This window comes from Ptychodera flava, chromosome 9 (assembly GCF_041260155.1).
Source record: "Ptychodera flava strain L36383 chromosome 9, AS_Pfla_20210202, whole genome shotgun sequence".
Lineage (NCBI taxonomy): Eukaryota > Metazoa > Hemichordata > Enteropneusta > Ptychoderidae > Ptychodera > Ptychodera flava.
Window position 1 is genome coordinate 44,805,642 of NC_091936.1, and position 19,262 is coordinate 44,824,903.

At 37.5% G+C, this 19,262-nt stretch overlaps 1 protein-coding gene across 1 annotated transcript; it reads right to left on the minus strand.

The window, feature by feature from the left end:
* Positions 1-612: 612 nt before the first annotated feature.
* LOC139141332 (uncharacterized) lies at positions 613-19,176 on the minus strand. Its single transcript, XM_070710963.1, has 14 exons — positions 19,068-19,176; positions 14,970-15,028; positions 13,923-14,012; positions 13,551-13,661; positions 13,150-13,278; positions 10,517-10,619; positions 9,312-9,472; positions 8,401-8,596; positions 7,982-8,110; positions 4,834-5,011; positions 4,271-4,392; positions 2,276-2,401; positions 1,202-1,465; positions 613-659 (listed from the first exon to the last, which is right to left on the minus strand). Exons 1-14 carry the CDS (start codon positions 19,171-19,173, stop codon positions 613-615), a joined length of 1,821 nt encoding a protein of 606 aa, XP_070567064.1. The 5' UTR covers positions 19,174-19,176.
* Between the last annotated feature and the right edge of the window lie 86 nt (positions 19,177-19,262).

The following is a 19,262-nucleotide window of genomic DNA, read 5'->3' on the forward strand; positions in this document are numbered from 1 at the left end:
ACAATTCGTATTCATTGATGCTTGCTTGTATAGATTACTTATATTTAGCAAAGTATTTCGTACACGTAAGATTGACATCCCTACACTTTCCGTTGAACATATCACATAAAACAAATACAGCTTATCTCACCTGACTGGTTAACTAATGCAAGGTACAGGTGTATGAAGAGCCAGACAATACAGTCTTACACTTATGTGATATCGGACATTTCCCGATATAATACATATAATATTGTAGGTCCTGTATGCTATTTCAATATCCCTTAATATTGTTATATAGGTCATTTCCCCCCACACTCATGACCTGAGTTCAATTAATCTAGAAAATTCTTAAGGTCACTGTCCTTCACGACCTCACGACCTTGAATTCAATAAGTCTTGTTTGGAACCTTCTAGAAATTCAATTAGTCGTGTAAGTGGATATATTTTTGGAGCACTGATTAACATATCAATAAAAATTCTAGATTGTTCTTATATTCTCTTATATAACCACATGAGTATAGATAGGGGACAGCACACATTTCCAGTCAGACATTTGGGATCGTGTCTCTTGCGTGTTACTTCAAGACTTGAAAAACTCAAGCAGTATTAATTTCAAGATTTTCAAGACCTTCACAGCAACGCTGGATTTGTTCTGTGGACTTTGTGCAACCTCAAGTCTGCAGGCAAGCCAAAGGACTGCTTACTCCATCTCATTGTCTGATACTGGAGCTTCGCCGTAAACTTCGCTCGGTAAGCTTTCACAGTTTGTACTTTATCCCTTGACTAAGTGATTAGTTTTATTTATTTTTCCTCATAAATTTCGTATTAAAAGCCAATTGCTGAGTTCACTCAGCTTTTGTTCGTTTTCTCTCACGTAACAATAAGTAACACAGATAGTTACAATAGGCATACATTTATTTTAGTCTCAAATCATAGTTGCCCTACATTTTTTCTCAAAAACATACATCTTGAAAACATTAAACCTAATAAATAATTAATCAACGATACATTAGTCGTCTTATTGTTCCTGTTGCTTGCAGTCATTGTAACAAATAGCACAGCATGCTTGCCCGAGTGACCATTGACAGCTTGCCTCGCGAAGTAACAATTTAGAGACTTTGAGTTTTTACATCAGTGACCCATTTCTTTTAAGTCATATTCAAATTCGATGTTTGCCTTTTTGCCAGCAACAGTCATCGTGAACTCAAATATTTATTACCTGCAGGCAGAAGTTCAGTGTCACCTACAGGCAGAAGTTCAGTTTCGTCTGCAGGCAGAAGTTCAGGTTCATCGCAAAGACATTTTCCAATATTTTCATCACAGACAGGATCCCTTTCCTTGTCGCATTCACATTGTATATGGCAGTACGATCCACATGTCGCTGTCGTACACGTGCAGTGGCCATCCTTTGGATTGCAGGTTGAATTGTTCTCACATAGACACCGTGAACTGCAGTTACTACCAAACCAACCTAGCGGACATACTAGGACAAGAAAATGAAAAGAAGTATTGTTTAAAATAGTTTTGTTTTGCAGCTTTATGTAATGCAACTTCTGTACACATTTGTTGTAAGTACAATTGTTTGATTGTTTTGGAAATATTGTCTGGCTTTCTTTGCTTTAACGAGAGAGCAACTGAAATCAAAGATTCACAGTTTATATCTGTATGGTAAGTTTGAGTCAATGATGTTGTTGTTCATTTCGAGGTGTAACTTTGACATAAATAATTCTGAATGCCTCTCCATGACCTTTATTTAAATACGTATTCAAAATAGTTAAAAAACTTCAGATCAACACCTTATGCCACATGCAATCGTCTAACATCTGAATAACATGCACCTTTGCTCAAGCTTCATCGACATTACCTCAACCCTTGGAAAGTTCTGGTACGGTCATCATCCGTTATTTAACAACCTTCTACAGTTGTTCTATATTCGTTGACTATAGTGTCTACTTACAGGTAGGTCACACTGAAAACTTTCAGGCTAGGCAAATAATCTGGTTTATTTCAGAGGAAAACACGGTCGTTGGCGTCGTCATTGTAGAAGAAAATGAGTTTTAGTGTGACTTGACGAAAGAAATTAACATATAAAGTTTGTAAAACCTGAATCTATAAACGGCGAGTAAGGCTCTCTACCAAAGGAGTCAACCTGGGCAATGATTTTATTTTATGAGATCAGAAGTCGTCATCCTTTGGTTGCTAAGACAAAACTCAAACAACCCTAAATGAAGAATTTTATGAGTTCTGATCTCTACGCTCTTGTTTTATGCGGAATGAAAAATTACTCAGATACCGCTATCACAGTAGGTACCCATCCAACCAGCCTGACAAATACAACCTCGATATCGATCACATTCGGCACCATTTTCACAGCTACAAAGTAGGTCACAATTTTCGCCAAAGTAATTGTTATGGCATCCTGGAAAGATGGTCCATAAATACGTTAATACATAGATAAATACATACATAGATACATACATAGATACATACATACATACATACATACATACATACATACATACATACATACATACATACATACATACATACATACATACATACATACATACATACATACATACATACATACATACATACATACATACATACATACATACATACATACATACATACATACATACATACACACATACATACATACATACATACATACATACATACATACATACAATTGTTATTTATACATGTAAAATGTACAGACGTAGTATTACAATAACTCTAGTTAAGTTACGCCTCCCTGGAAAAATGTGGAAATGGCCTACGTAAACGTGAACAGCGTAATCAATTTTATCGAAACAAAAACTTAGACAAATTATTTCCTGCACCTTAATCTCCAGATTTTGTTAGAACCCATAATGGCACTCAGACTAAATTTAGTGATGAATTTGGCATCATTTCTTCTTAACCAAGTTTTAATGAGACCTGTATCACTTTCTGAAAAACGTTATCTAGCCTACCTATAATTAGTACGATGATCTCGGAGCGAAATCCCAAACTATTGATTTCAAGCGTTAAAGGATAATACTTATCAAACTTTGCCTGGTTACACCTTGAGATATGTGCATCAAGGGGACAGCTATTTCTACAAGCGTTCTTGTCTATTTTCTTTGTCAATAATAGCAATGTCTCGCCTTTTATGTGGATGTTGAAATGTTTGTTCAACATTATATTTGAACAGCTTATTAGTAAGTCTTAAATTCCGTTTTAAGATTACATTCTAACATCCTCTGATAAAGTAAATCAACTATTCTGTAATGTTTAAGCTAGTTTAATTTCTGGTGCATCCGTTTCAAACATGTGAAACAGTTTCAGAGGGGTGATTACAGATTTTACACGATTTGGTGTAACTAGCTTGATAATAAATAGATAACATGCTTTCACGTTGGAGGAGTTGCAATCGACCTCTAGCTACAAATGATCTGACTTTTTCATCAATGTTTTGCTGTTGAGATATGTAGCTGAAGTTGAATGGTGAACTTTTCAAGCTTCTCTGACCGTTTCCCCTGTTATCGCGATCGCGATCGCATTCCAAAAACAGTTCTGGGAGCCGCCATTACCAACTTCCGGTAATGGCGGCTCCAAGAAACACGGATGCCCCATGGTCAATGTTTATGGAACACTATCGACGTGTTTGAACAAATACAAAATCTCATGAACGACAAGTATAGCGAAGTATAGTGTTAAGTCTTCTGTAGTGAGTAATCGATACGCAAAATGCAGTAAATATGTGGGATTTCACTACCAAATGCCGCAAATATACGTTGCACTTATTTAAAAACTCTACAGAGCTTTCGGCATTGTAGCATTTTCGAGTTATCATCTGTTCTCTGGAGATGGAGGATACCACACTTGATTTGGACGTTTAACTTAAATCCCACTTGCGTTCATGGCTGCCACGGTCTTTGTAACTAAATTCCCCACGTAGGTACGTAGGTACGTAGATACGTAGGTACGTACGTAGGTACATAAGTATGTATGTATGTATGTATGTATGTATGTATGTATGTATGTATGTATGTATGTATGTATGTATGTATGTATGTATGTATGTATGTATGTATGTATGTATGTATGTATGTATGTATGTATGTATGTATGTATGTATGTATGTATGTATGTATGTATGTATGTCTGTATGTATGTATGTATGTATGTATGTATGTATGTATGTCTGTATGTCTGTATGTATGTATGTATGTATGTATGTATGTATGTATGTATGTATGTATGTATGTATGTATGTACAAGTAGAATTACGTCTACCCACCCTTTGCAGATAATGTTTTTGTAGCCGTGATATTATTTCCACTTGAGTCAATTACGGAACATACATATACACCGGCGAAGTCATCTTTAAAGTTTGATATTGTCAAATGAGTGATATTTAATCTAAAAATCATGTAAGAGAGGGAGAGAGAGAAAAAATCGTAACAGAAGTTTGCTCTTGCTACGTGTATTGTATGCATATTCTCTTAGATAGGTGCAGAGGTATCCACAAGAAAATAGGTCAAGAGAAATGGAAATAGTGCATTCCTTAAAATTTCGACTTTGTAGACACGTAGATGTCGAATGCATTTCATAAATGTTGATAGTTTATGTCGGCCAATAAAGTGAATATGCTTGCTCATAGGTAAACAAAGTTACAAACAAAAATTATCAAATAAGTACGGTGACATCTACCGTTGAATGTTTGAAAAAAGGCTTGAATCTCATCAATTCAAAAGATTTTTTCCCTTTCATTCTATTGGAGAGCATTAAAATAGATCAATATGCTGAATTTTCTCGAACATAATTTTGATTGATTGATTGATTATAGATACTACTTCTTACCTGGTGTTAAAAGTGGACGTGAAATGCTTTGTATCGTTCAGGAATTCGTCAGAACCATTCAAGTACCATGATATCGAAGTATTTATCAATTTAATGTTGTATATATTTGCCTGCATTTCAATGTAGTCACCTGTGTAAACTTCCAATCCCGTTGCGTTCAAAACAACTTCGCTGCGACCTTATAAAAAAGTATATTGAAGCTCTCAGGCATAAATCATACCATACGACCATGATGAGTATTATTCCATTGTATTTATATAACAATAAGATGTTTGTTTGCTGGAAATTATCAAAGAACCCCAAAATCAGTTATTTTGAGTTTTGTCTGCAGACACTACTTAATGCATATAAGTAGTCATTTACTTAATTATCATAAAAAAACAGGTGTATTTATGATCTCCCCATTCAAACTTTTCCTCACGCAGAAACTGGGCAGTTTGGATTATACATACCTATCTTAATCCTAGTGTTCGTAATGTTTATGTCGTAATGACATCTAACGCACACTTTTAACACCTTTCCCGGGTTCTTGAACCCGGTTGGTCAAAATTGGCTGTTCTGGCCTTTTTGATCACCCCTCTTAAAATGCTTGGATAGTTGAATGTAAAAAGTGTGAAAGAGGCTCCCCACCTAACTATCCAAAATGTTTTTGTGTCGAGTTTGTGTTTGATTCGTTTCAAAAATGTGTTCCTACATTCTTATCCGATTGTTTGTGTTAATGAAATTGTTTGTTTCGCCTCGGATATTTTTAGGGAAGTTTGGATTAGTGTGTACGGTAATGTATTGTTTGTGTGGGGAAAGCTTATGGCAAGACGCAGCCGGACCTATAGTGTTACAGAGTTGATAGAGTGGCCCTTTGACGCTTGCGTTTCGAAACCCTAGTGTGGTTTCTCATCAGTCGCAGTGTAGATTCTTTCCTTAGTTTGTGTTTGTGAAAAATTATTTTAATGCATTTTAGTGGTCTTGCTCTTCGAGTAGCGAGGCAAGTATATTAATGTTTGGGTCTCGTTGTGAGTCCGTTTGGTGGTTCAGTTTGTTTGTTCTATGTTTCTTTACTTCAGTAAATTTTGTTTTGAATAGTGTGTTTTTAGAATTTTGCCGAGGTTTGTGAATTTTTAGGCAATAAGTACCACTGCGGGGTACGGATTTTATGTTTTCTGGATCAAGATACTTACAAGTATCATGATCGATGTGTTTGTTCTCGTACATTTTGTTAAATAGTTCGTGTACTTTGTTTACTGTTTGTTCTGTGTCGTCACTGGCTAGTTGTGTACAATACTTAGTGTTGCGTAATTGCCTTTCGCATTCGTGTACGTAATCTTTTGTGTTGACAAAGACAAAACCCGACCCTTGTCGAAGGGTTTTTATGGTAATTTTACTGTTTGTCCGCATGCTTTGTAAAGAGTAATTTTAATTCATTGCTCTTGTGTGGGGGTTGTCAACCTGATGTAAACGCAAATCCTCAGATATCCATCTGATATAAGTATGTACGTAAACAAGAAAAGTAAACTCATGAATTTTAGTAGACGTGGTGGCTATGACCAATTTCAGCCAGATTGGTCACAGCCACTACGTCTAAGTCTGTGTGGCGAAAAGTTGTCATGCTTTATCCTGATAAAAAAGCCAACTCCAATTGTTAGCATCGCTTACTTGCCAAAATATGCGAGTTAATTATTTCGAAACGAACGTGTCCAATTATCAGTCGATGAATCTTTTGAGTTGAATTATTATTTCAAAACTATCCGTATTTGCTAAAATTTGTCGGCGCAAATGGCAATTACAACACAATCTAATAATCGAGATGTAACTGGTCGAGGAAATCGCATAGCGTACACTCTGTCTATTACCCCCGTGCTCCACCAGGCATAGCATCACGACGAACGCCGGCCGTATGTCAACCCCGTATTCAGAAAGTTAGGTTTTTTCAAACTACACGTACGGAAATACGTCGGTGGTAGTTTGCTGGTATTTTCACTGCCTTCTTTATCAAGTGCAAGGGCATTCATGCTGCTATCAAATGCGGATGAAAATTAGACGACAAACTGTCCCCCAAGGCAATGTCGATATTTGCTATCACGGAATGGTCCCACTCTGCCGATGTGCGACCCGAGTTTTACTTCCCGATCTCGCACAAATCGAACAAATTTTAGGTGTCGTAACTTGAACCACGGTCTCTCTATGAGGGACCATGCTTGAACTTTACATTTAATATTACAATCGTGAACTAATTTTTTGTGATTGGGTGTTCTGAATTGCACCTTTTTTTAGGTAATTTGGCCTTCAGTGTGCAATATTTTACAGGCGGATTTGGAAGTGAAAATACGCAACAGTTTCAACTCACTCTGTTTATATGACCAAGATGTACGCTTGCTCTCTCTCTCTCTCTCTCTCTCTCTCTCTCTCTCTCTCTCTCTCTCTCTCTCTCTCTCTCTCAAATACTGCAACCTGTGTTTAGTACAGCCGTTCAGGCCATTTACCGCTGTGACCGCGGTATTACCGCGATCGTTAGGAGTAGTAGAGGTGTTAATGTTTCACCTCCAGTCCGCGGTAATGAGTTCTCATGAATATTCACGGTCTCTGAGCGGCGGTAATCCTGGCGGTAAGCGAAGTAGAGGTATACCGCGGGAGGTATCCGGCGGTACCGCCTATTTGAAAATGACCTCTTCCCTAAACCTTCGCAAGCAATCATCTCATCATTTTACTAAGATTTCTAGATATTTGTATTTACCTCCTGGTATTTCAAATGAACAGTTTATTATTGCAAATACAGAAATTTTTCGAACAAGACTACAGCTGTTACTTTATGTAACGTTGACCTCGAAATTTAAAGAAATTGTTAAACTTTGTCTAGGGCAAGACTAAACTATTTTTCCTTTCAAAGTAAAGGATGCAAATAATATCAGCAATGAATACTATTCTTGATTCAAAACGCAAAGTTTCTTATAGATCTACACGGTTAGCATTCCCTGCATTCACTTAATGAGGAAATAACTCCAATCATGACATGAAAACAGACAATAACATAAAAATAGAATTTTAGTTCTAGAGGAGAACTTAACTGAATGGATTGCACATTATGTATGGAAGTGAAGATTAATCAGTTCTTTATTTATAAAACAGGTGCGAATTTCCTCGTAATAGTACTCACGGATATCACATGCAGGTCCCTGCCAACCAGGAGCACACATACATGAACCTATCAGCGCATGACAAGTCGCTCCATTTTTGCAGATGCAATGCTCTGAACAATCTATTCCGTAGTAACCTTCCGGGCATCCTTGGGTTAAAGAAAATCACAAATTGCAGTAAAGGTTGGGAGTTTATATTCAAAAGCGTCCCGTCTCCACTTAGGACGGCCAATTGAGCGGGAAAACCAGACTTCACGTCACAACCTTAAAACATAAGTGTCTGACAGTCAGACCTTTGCACATATTTAGAAATGAAAACGAGTTCTAAAAAACCTCTAAAATGGCTTTGATAACAATGAGTCTTGTAGAAAATACCATATATACTATACTCTGCGAAATGGCATTGCCAAATAGTAAATAATAGACTGGCATTTCTTACCGAGTATCCTGATACCCCATGTAAGCGTGTACACATAATCCCTACCAGGTAGAGCACCATCACAAGAAAATATTGGTTCTACTTGGCGGACAAGTCGGTAAACGTCATCCGAGAAATACACTTGAACAAATCGATGATCTCTTCTTGACAAGAACCAGACTTTTTTTTGTAGATGTGTCGGTAAATTATTTATAGACTGCAAAATCGAGAAAATCAAATTTGAGATACGCGAAGGATATATGGAGATGACTTTCCACAACAGTGTTGTAATGATTAAACGCACTCCTTTGTTTGCAAAGAGAGAGGTCCTTTTGCCTTTCGGGAATGCATTGTTACAAGAGAAAGTTGGTTCAATAAGTGGCTTGAGTGAAAAGGGATCATGATCTAGAATGGGGGAAGTCTGATAACTCTGCTCTTCTGGCGATATGTTTGACACATGTCAGTCTAATTCTTAAATGCAATCATGAGAAGCCTGTAGTTGCACAGATAAATACACCTACCCTGTGATTAAGTAAAAGTCTTAATATGATTGGCACTAATTTTAGATGATGCGAGTTGCATAATGTCTTAAAAACTAAGAAGATATGCTTAATTTTATACCAAAAATGGCCAACCATCAGTATACTGTTATAAATACTATAATCTAATCTAGTTTAACCTAGTCCCTAGTCTAATCTAGTCTAATACAATACAATACAATACAATACAATACAATACAATACAATACAATACAATACAATGCGATGCGATGCGATGCGATGCGATGCGATGCGACGCGACGCGACGCGACGCGAGGCAAGGCAACGCAAGGCAACGCAACGCAACGCAACGCAACGCAACGCAACGCAACGCAATGCAATGCAATACAATACAATACAATACAATACAATACAATACAATACAATATTTACCTTAAAAAATCGTAATTGCCCACCATAAATCGTTTTATCGATTTCGCTGTTCATGGTGTTACATGTAAAAGAGATGGTAATCATGGGGGCGACGCTCCTAAAAAGTTCTATAAGAGTTGCAATTTGGAAACCGTCTACCATTACATACGCTGTGAAGCGACCTGGAAGAAATTGACTTATAATAGCGGACATTATTTGCGAAGGGATCCATTTTCTAGCCCATCCTTAATTGAAACCAGATGTGACCTGAATGTGCTCACGTGTTTTACAACAGGCTCATTAATAATAGTACGCTTCACAGAAAATCAGATATCTGTCAGATCACTATATGTAGTAGGTTTCATCAACTTTCACACAGTACTCTCGGAATTAATTCACTATTAACAAAACTGTATTAAATATGCAAATAAGCTGTTTATCAACTTGGCGATGCTCAATACTTCATTGGACATTAGATATCTATCAGATCAACAACACTTTTAATCAAATTTAACGCTGTTATTTGTCCCTACAGACACCGTCCGAGGGTACTAATAGGTTTGGTCATGTCCGTGCGTCCGTCTGTATCATCTAATATGGTGCAGGAATTTCAGAGTTATGTCACTAATTACAAAAGTTCATTAAAATGCAAATGAACAGATAATTGACATGACACTCAAATTGTTCTGAGATTGTCATCTGTTGAAAGTTTCATGAAATTTTGTGTGCAGTAATTCTTGATATATGTCGACACTGTCAATACTGTCTCAATAGGAAAACTATTATATGAAAAAAATGATATGTCATAACTTCATTAATATGAAAGCCAAACTAACCAAAATCTAATAAGTTCTTGCAATTAGCATATGGTACCTGTCTAACAAATCTCACTTGAATCTGCTCAGGCGTTTTTTGAGTTATCGTGTTAACGGACAGGAAGACAGACAAACATCGCTATGACATTAGCTCACGTGTGTGAACACATAAGCTAAAAGTGATATTTCATTCGAACGAATGAAGCATATTTAGTTATTTAAAAAAATGCCCAACATGAGTTTGTTGTGATTTTACTTCTGCTACGAAATATCGACGAGAGAGTTACGTGTTTTTAGCCTGAAAAATACATTACAGGTGATAAACATAGCTGGTAAATAACAGGACACTTATTTCAATCCTCCTTCAAAAGATAAGTGTTTTAGTTTGAACATGATTATGGAAATTCTTACAGCCGTCCTTGCTGTCTATGTAAGCTTTTTCCAGCCAAAACTTCACCGCCGTCTTGCTAAACGAAACGTCTTCTTCTCCAAGTAAGATCTCGGCGATGAATGGCTGAAAAAAATACTCTATTCAATTATGACCTCAATGGTGTACCAAAGAGATACTGGTACTGGTGTTTTAACGACAAGCAAACAAGTAGGCTATTTCTTTTGAGACTTGTTCAAAATAATTAAACTTAAGTAAAGTCGCACTCTTTTACAATAATTTCGGGATCTTGTTTCTTGCTGCAAACTTGAGTGACAATGTTCTCCAGTGGATCTCAAGTGAAACAGAAACTGACTAAGAAATATGTCACACTGTTCATGAGCTATGGACCGTTGTATCTAGAAGTACGTAAATTTATATTCATTCAATTGTAGAATACCGTTTCATCGGGACCAACTGACCTAAATATGGTCCCTTTCAGTCCTTACATTTTTTACTACTGCAAAACCTTTGTAGCATCTCCTATATGTTCATCATGGAATGTCACATGGTTGTAGAAGATCGATAATATGTTGGGTATGGCTTCTGAAGTTGAATATCCCAATACTTAAAGGGACATTATTTGTATCTTTTGACCTTATATTGTTGCAAACGAGCAGTTGATTATGTTGTTCGACTTACTGAAAGATGTTTAAAAAACGGTCGACCGTCGACAACTTCCATCCCGTTTGCGTACACTGTATAGAAAAACCTTGGGTCTGAGGTTTATGGTGGGCTACTTTTAACGTCAGAGTTGGCAAGGTTGACCTGCGATCAGACCAAACTGCTGTCTAGGCCGCTGTAAGCATCCGCGTGTAAAAAATAAACCACACGAAGTGAAAATCGAAAGCGAAGTATTGCAGTGTCGGGATTCCCTATTACCAATCCCGTTTGCTCAGTTACACTTTGACAGTCAGTTTTTCATGGAGATCTTCAAGGCCAATCCTGCTCTTAGATACACTATTCTTTGCTGCTAGAGAGCACATTTTATAATGGGCATTTCAAATGCCTACAAGCTGCAAGAAGTCGGCGACAAGGCCTATAATGGTGGATTGTTTTCGTCTCGTTTGTTTCTCCATATGCATATGTAGACTTGCCCAAAGCCTGTGGGCATAGAAATGTGAAAACAGAGTAAACTGAAGTGATAAACTTCAGTACACAGTCACGTTATTGTCGAGGTGATCGCGAAATTGAAGCAATGTACTTTGGCGACTGACACGTACATCATGTACATTGTTGGGTGAAAGGTATACATTGTAGGCAGGACTGTGCCAAACCGCTGGCAGCACCTCGGTTGCGGCGTGCAGTTTCTCCACCAAAAACAACCCATTTTTAATCCCAAGCTTGCATTGAGTTTCGTTTTCGAGCACACCCACCTTGCCTGGGTACACGATTAGCCCAGCGTACAGGTCTGTGTGTTCCCGGCATTATACGGCGTGGAGGTCGTATAACGCCGGGAACACAGACCTGTACCTGCTTAGGTACACGATGTGCTCAGCTGCGCTTCTAAACTTACGTAAAACCCACTTTTGGGAGTGGGTCGGAGGCACGGAGGCCATAAGCGATCGGGTCTAGGCAACTGTCATTGCGATGTTCTCACTTTTGGTTCGAAATGCGATTCAACTGTTACAAATAATTACACGATGCACAGAGAATAACAACATTCAAACAGATCTTGTGTGTCGAGAGGTGACTCCAATCGCGAGCAGTATCAATGACAGTACTTGCCCAGCGCGGTGTCACGATGTCACCGATGCTACACAGTGCACTGTTCAGTCCGAGTGTGATGTTTCCAAGTTCAACAAGTGATCATGCTGTGTTTAACGAATCAACGTAATGGCAAGAAAATGCCCTAAAAATCTTAAAAGTTGACGAAGATTTGCAAACGATCAAATGCACAGACAATGCATTACTCTGTACCTGTTTCACTACCACCACATGTACAGCAATCTGACATCGTTTTAGTTTTACCATTGACCAAATTGCGTATATGGTTTTATTTGTTTCACAGGCCGTGTCATCCATACTAAAATCAAACATACAAGCAAAGGCCCTGCTTAGTTTCACTATTTGACAGTAGTTTGTGAGACATGCATTTGTTTATGCGCCGTGTGCTCCTCGATATCAATTGGTGTGTAGGTCACAGGCCGTTCACGTTCCAGGTGTACTTTGACGGTTGACGTATGCGTAGTAATATTGGTCATGGGCTTGGGTTCAATAATGGCGGTTGGTTCAAATCGCGCGGACGCCCTTACCAACATTGAACCTTGCCGTAAAGAGCAAGGAGGTGGTTTTACATGTCCTTGAAGCCGTCCATAGTCACAATTTCGGTCTCTCATTGATTTGACCGGGGATTTAAGTCATCGAAAAAATGAAAAAAGTCAAAAGATACAAATAATGTCCCTTTAAGCAAAGAATGTATGTTGATATTAACATCCTGAGAAGTAAGGTATGACATGTACGGAGTACAGGAAATCTGTCTTTCATAAATCGCAAGAAGTAATGTGGGACCAGAAGAGATATGGAACAGTTAGGGTTTGAGAGGACAAATGGTATCTGTTAATTGAGTTATAAACACTTATAAAATATTTATATTTATACATAGACATACACATACATAGTCTTTCGGCCGGGACTTGGCCTTTTGACAGGCACAGCAAGTTTCATTGAAGGGTCTCGGCCAATGAGCATCATCTATGACGTTGACTTCAACCATGTGCCTGACACATACGCTGTCGGCTGTAGTCTGCAATATGAAATTTTGCTTTTGTTAGAACGCTGAAGAGACAAAGACCATCAAATGTGAACGTAGACAAACCTAGATGTCTGTTAAGCAAACGTTACATGTAGGTTAACCACAGGTTCCGACGTAACATCTTCTACCGATTTTAAAGTAGTTAAACGAAACCGAACTTATTACAATCATGATAAGGGTCATCAAAACCGTACGAAGCGGTAACCTTTTACTACTTTTCAAGTGAGTGTTGGGCTTACTTCAAACAGATATGGTAAACTTACGTTTGTTCCATCGTAGCATAAGACACTCAGCGTATAATTTTGATCGATGTCATAGTCGAGATATCCCGAAAGGTACACAGTGCCATTGTCGCTCACACTGAACCTCTCATCCTGAATGAAATAAAATGTGTAAACCTATGAACAAAATCTTGATTGAGTCACAGCGCTATTGATGGCAATGAGCTGATCTTAATACTAATGAAGAATGCAATAAAAGTTACCCTGCCAATGCTAAAGATAGTACATACATCATAAGCGTTGCAACACAGCTTGCATACATTAAGGTCAATTAGAAACACATTTTCACGTTTTTTTTATGACACCTACAAAATTCGTGAGTTAAATTTCTACAAGCAAAGAAAATTTACACACCTTGTTTGTGCTGTCTTCTATAAAGAAATGATGAGAAAGGTTATCACTTAATGTCGGTAAACTGTAAACTTCTGTACCGATAGGAGATACCTGACAATTAATATAAAAACCAATATACACACCATTATAGATAAGCAAAACTGTCAACAGCACCAAAAATCACATAATAATCATTGAATAAACGAAAACAACTATGATTTACTGAAACGTTGGGATATCTGCAACATCGAAAAGATACAAACTAAGTTTAAATCACTCCAAAATAACAGGAAGGGACGTTAACTTGCCATTGCATGGAAAAAAGCGTGAAGTTCAATCGATTCACATCAGTCAGATCAATTGTATTTATCAACCATAAAAAAATAGTTGCCAAGACTCGACATGTTTACATTTCAAAGTGTGTCAAACATTTGAAAAAGCTCTTAAATAAGCTATTATTATATCATGCCAGTATATTGATGGCGCGAATAAAGTGATGTGATTAATGGAGACAAGAAAATAATCGTTTCATATTTTGAAATAAAGCACGGTTGTATCACACGTGAGCGCGTATCGAGAGAAAATTTCCTTGTTTAACGTTTCAGGCCTTAATTTCATTATACTCTTATGATATTATAGTGATAAACCACCCAAGCAACAGGTATACCACTCGCTTTTAGCCAGTTCACTCCATATGTGCAATCGCTACCGCTCGGGCATATATGTCGTGAACTGGTTAAATTCTCGTGGTACACCGTCGCTTGGTGTGGCTCATTGATTAATCTATCTAGTTCATATAAAGCTTATCCAGCTACTTAAATAAAAAGTTCTTCCTATCCGCAAATCTTAATACATTTCTCAAGAGATTTCAGTTTTGTAATAGCGGCTGAATATGCATTTTCACTAACATATATCCTAATTTTCAAATGACCAATCGGGTGGTTTCTTCGTTATTCAAGGAAAACTTGACAATGAATATAGTGACAGGAGTAATGGTTCTCTGTTAAAATATTCAAACTTTAGCATAGTAGTATTGAAAGTTATGGGATTAAAATGGCTTTATGTTACCTCCTTTAACATTCTTGAAAAGAACTGTCCTTCAAGTATTGTGTCACACTTGTCAAGATCTGCAACGAAAATCGGATATAAAAAATACTGACTGACCACAGTTGCAAACGATACGTATAATGATCATAGGGGTTAAAGTGAAGCTTGCCATCACAATTGCACTCGTTATTTCTATTTATTGTGTATGTATGTATGTATGTATGTATGTATGTATGTATGTATGTATGTATGTATGTATGTATGTATGTATGTATGTATGTATGTATGTATGTATGTATGTATGTATGTATGTATGTATGTATGTATGTATGTATGTATGTATGTATGTATTCATGTATTCATGTATTCATGTATGTATTCATGTATGTATTATGCATGCATGAAGGTAGGCAGGCAGGTAGATATGTAGGTAGATATGTAGGTAGGGTGTGTAAGTCTGCATGTTTGCAAGGGTGAAACATTCGAAACCCAAATCCAAATCGCAACTTTTATCATCGGATAACACACTCGAAAACAGAACGTAAATGCTTTCGACTGTGCGGCACATTGGAGCTCTCTACACTTTTAAATTTTTGCAAGTGATGAAGCTTGGGCGGCTCAACCGACCAGTATCGAAAGAGGCTCTGAAGTAGTTGTAGTTATAATTTAACAGCTCGTGTTGACTTACTTAAGCTGAAGGCACCTCTATGGTGTGCACTCTTTTCTACTTTTCGTATTTATTTAAAGGGGTAACTTTCAATCCCTGGTTCTCGCATTAGTGAGTTTGCAATTGCCACCTCTGCTAATCCTGCATATATATTTCTAGTATTTGCCAGGTTTATAATTGTAACGGTCGCGCTCTGACACTGTCTCGCCAAGAAACTGAAATGACTCATGAAGGATGTGAATAGTGACTGTGTGCTCTGGCTTAGGCCTACCAGACTTCAAACCTCTGCTCAGAAGTCGTGACTTAGACCCTGCATGGCAGCGAGCCGCCGCCGAGGAGAGATATCGGATTTCGCTCTGATACAAGGTAGTTACGACAGAGAAGCTTAAATGATAATTTGTATTCACCGACGTTTCATTATTTAACAATAATAAACGAAAATCTGAAAGATTTCGAAAGTAAACTTACACCGTGGAGGTAACCTCCATGCTTACACTGAAATTTCTCCATTGTTTTGGCTGCAATAGCGTGTCCCCGTCAAGCTTTTGTCCTGGTATTATTGAAGTCCTTGCTGCAAGACCTTGTAGAATTTACCTTGACGCGGCAGTTTTGGTTTTGTACAATATTTAGTGGACTTTTGTTGTCTTGTATGTTTTGAATACGAAGCTGCGAAGTCGCAGCCATAGGCTTTGTCTCTGCGGATCAAAGGTTGTGACGCGCTTACCTTTTTGTTACCCGCAGAGACGTCGGTAGCCTCACTCACTATAGACAACTGAGCTTCCACGGCTACTACATCACATTGATTCACATAGTTTGATTCAAAATGAAATGTTTCGGATTTAGGGGCATGTAGCGAATATGAAAACAATCAATTTCTTCCGTTGTTATACGGAGACCTAAAAGATTGTTTCACCCTGACCATAAACATTTTACCTCAATTGCAAGAAATCCGCGATAAAAGGGGGAAAGCATGATCAAAATCATGGAAATATTTGAAAATATATAATTAGTCCCCGCGTAGCAGAGGATATATCCAGTCGCAGAGGATATATCCAGTCGTGTTAGTCCGTCCATGCATCCGTCACCTGCTGTTTCTCAGGAATTTGTGAAGCGAATTTTGAACAACTGGACCTAAGTATAGTAATCTGAGGCCTCTAAATGCATACCATTTGCTTTCATAAAACAATAAAATTTGGCCTCCAAGGATTCACTTTTTTGGATATTCAGACCCATATTCTGTGAATCTGAATCCAAAATTAGCCTTGGTGTCTGTTATTAAGACTTATACTCTCTGAATCCGAATCCGAAATTACCGTTATATAATCCAAATGTGAAAGCTCGATCATTCGTCACGGTGATATTTCAAAAAATACTGACTCAATTTTGATGAAACTTGGTACAGACGTTAATATACCAGAGCTTTAATAGTATGCACAGACATTTAGAGGTATCATGTCAATTAATTGGTAATTTGTATATTATATGAACTTAGAATTCCCAATTAGTGTTATGTGTCATGAAATACTGAATCAAATTTAATGAACCACAGTACAGTTGTTGAAATCTCAGAACTATGCGAGTGTACAAAGTCATTTAGCAGTATCATATCAATTGATTTCTAATTTGCATATTTCATGAACTTTCATTTAGTTTGATATGTCTAGAAATGCAAATAATACAAATTTGATGAAACTTGGTACAGAGTCCCGACCATGCACCCTTCGGTAGTTTCCGGATTTTCGCCAATTTTTAAGCGAAAGTATGTTCGACAAAGTTTGTGTTGTTGTTGTCGTGTTGCGCTGAGCGGAATTGGCGTGCTGGCGAAAACGGGAAATTAGAGCTTCGGGAAAGTGATTTTTACCATTTTAAAAATTCCTCTCACATTTTTATGAATATATAATGAGTATGTTTGAACCAAATTTGAAAGTCGTTTATCGATACTGTCTGTTTTAACTGAATGGTTTACGGTCAGTCATATCGTCTTTTAAAAGTTGGTCATGGCAGTGTTTCTGCCCTGAGAGCTCACAAAGTAAGTATGGTTGCTACGCGACTGGCAGCACGATGCCATCTCGTCTTACTTTTCGCATAATCTCGTGCCATTATCAACCATGAACAAAGTCTCAAAAAAAATCTAACACCTGTGAAGCTCATTTGAATATGAAAAGGCCATAGTCTACCGAGACGACCATGAAACAAAAGGCATGCTGCGTTGCTAGTCTGTTTTTCTATTTGTCTGTGATAAAGCCCACAAATATGCTAATGGTCACGATAAAATTTTCACCTTTGATTATAACAAACTAAATATAAAATTTTGTAATCTTATTCATCTAAGTTGTATCACTTCCCGACCAAGGTAATGATAAAAGATAAGATTTGCAATGTCACATTAATTTCAACTGTCATTCTCAAACTGACCAGGCACGCTGAATTGTGTACTTTGTTAGAAGCTGACATTAACATCTTACTACTTCCGCACTAATCTGCGTCAACAGGTAAGTACATTATGGACATCATGTTAACTGGCTCTACCAATACTGCTTTCGGATGATCTTGTGTCTAATCGCCCACTCCGTTTGTGGTATAGTTTCCACAAGTGATAATTCGCCAACTAGATTATTTCTAAGTCAGCTTCACCATCTGCCATAATATGGAATACAGTATTGCGCATGTTTCTGCCGAATTTTCTATTAATTAAAAACATTTCTTGAGTGTAACGATCAGTGATAAAAGGTCAAATATTGATTATTGTCGCTTTTATTCGAATTTTTACTGTGATAAATCAATACATGAAAATATCTGTGGCCGAATGGAACATGGTTCGCTGTTACTCTGTTTGAGCGGAATCATGTCAACTTATGCATATACAAATTTATTTTAAATCACAGAAAATTTTCAGCAGCACAGTCAGTCATTCTACTTGTTTAACAATGATAGAAAGCTAATGTTAAAAAAGCTAAATTTAAAAGGCAATGAGCGACTAGGTACATATGACAGATCCCAATATCCTATCAGTTGATGCAATTTATGAGTGCGTTGTTATTGAAATTGTTTTAATACCTGGGGCTGCTCAGTAAACCAGATGAAAGAGGCTTAGTACAAGTGAAAGTTCTAGTGGTATCAAAAATGTTCACAAAGTGTAGATGAATGCGGCACTACAAAACGCTCTATTAATAGCTTTTCGTATTTACTTAACAACAAATGTTCCGCAATCTTGAGATTTCGCATAACCTGATTCGTCAATAACTGCCGCACTCTTTCGGTATGACGGTAACAAATTGAAGAAAGATAGCTGAAATGAGAAAGTCTCATTCGACGGAAGTTGCCTCATAAATGCAGAAATATTAACGTTAATGGAACATACATTGTGACATCAAGTTCTCCACCGAAAAGTGTATTTTAATATGTGGGCAAACACAAGGCTTCCATTATGTTGGAATATAAGAGTTACTTACCATGACGACAGGTGGCATAGACGTTTCCACCCTGAAGGCTGACCGATACATAGATGGTAAAAGACAACAATTTGACACTCTCCATTATTCTACAGAGGCCTTCCATACATGCTACAACACTGACAATGGGACATAAAAGTGCAGTGTTTGAATGCCAGCCCTGCGCCAAATATTTCCCTTGGTCATTGCAAGTAT

Excerpts from the sequence above, each read along its gene's own strand:
- LOC139141332 (XM_070710963.1), bottom strand. The coding sequence starts at position 19,173 with ATGGAAGGCCTCTGTAGAATAATGGAGAGTGTCAAATTGTTGTCTTTT. Across the intron at positions 9,473-10,516 it reads CATAGACAGCAAGGACGGCT|GTCGCTTCACAGCGTATGTA; the intron begins GTAAGAATTTCC and ends AATTTCTTCCAG. Across the intron at positions 5,012-7,981 it reads GGGACCTGCATGTGATATCC|GTCGCAGCGAAGTTGTTTTG; the intron begins GTGAGTACTATT and ends CTTTTTTATAAG.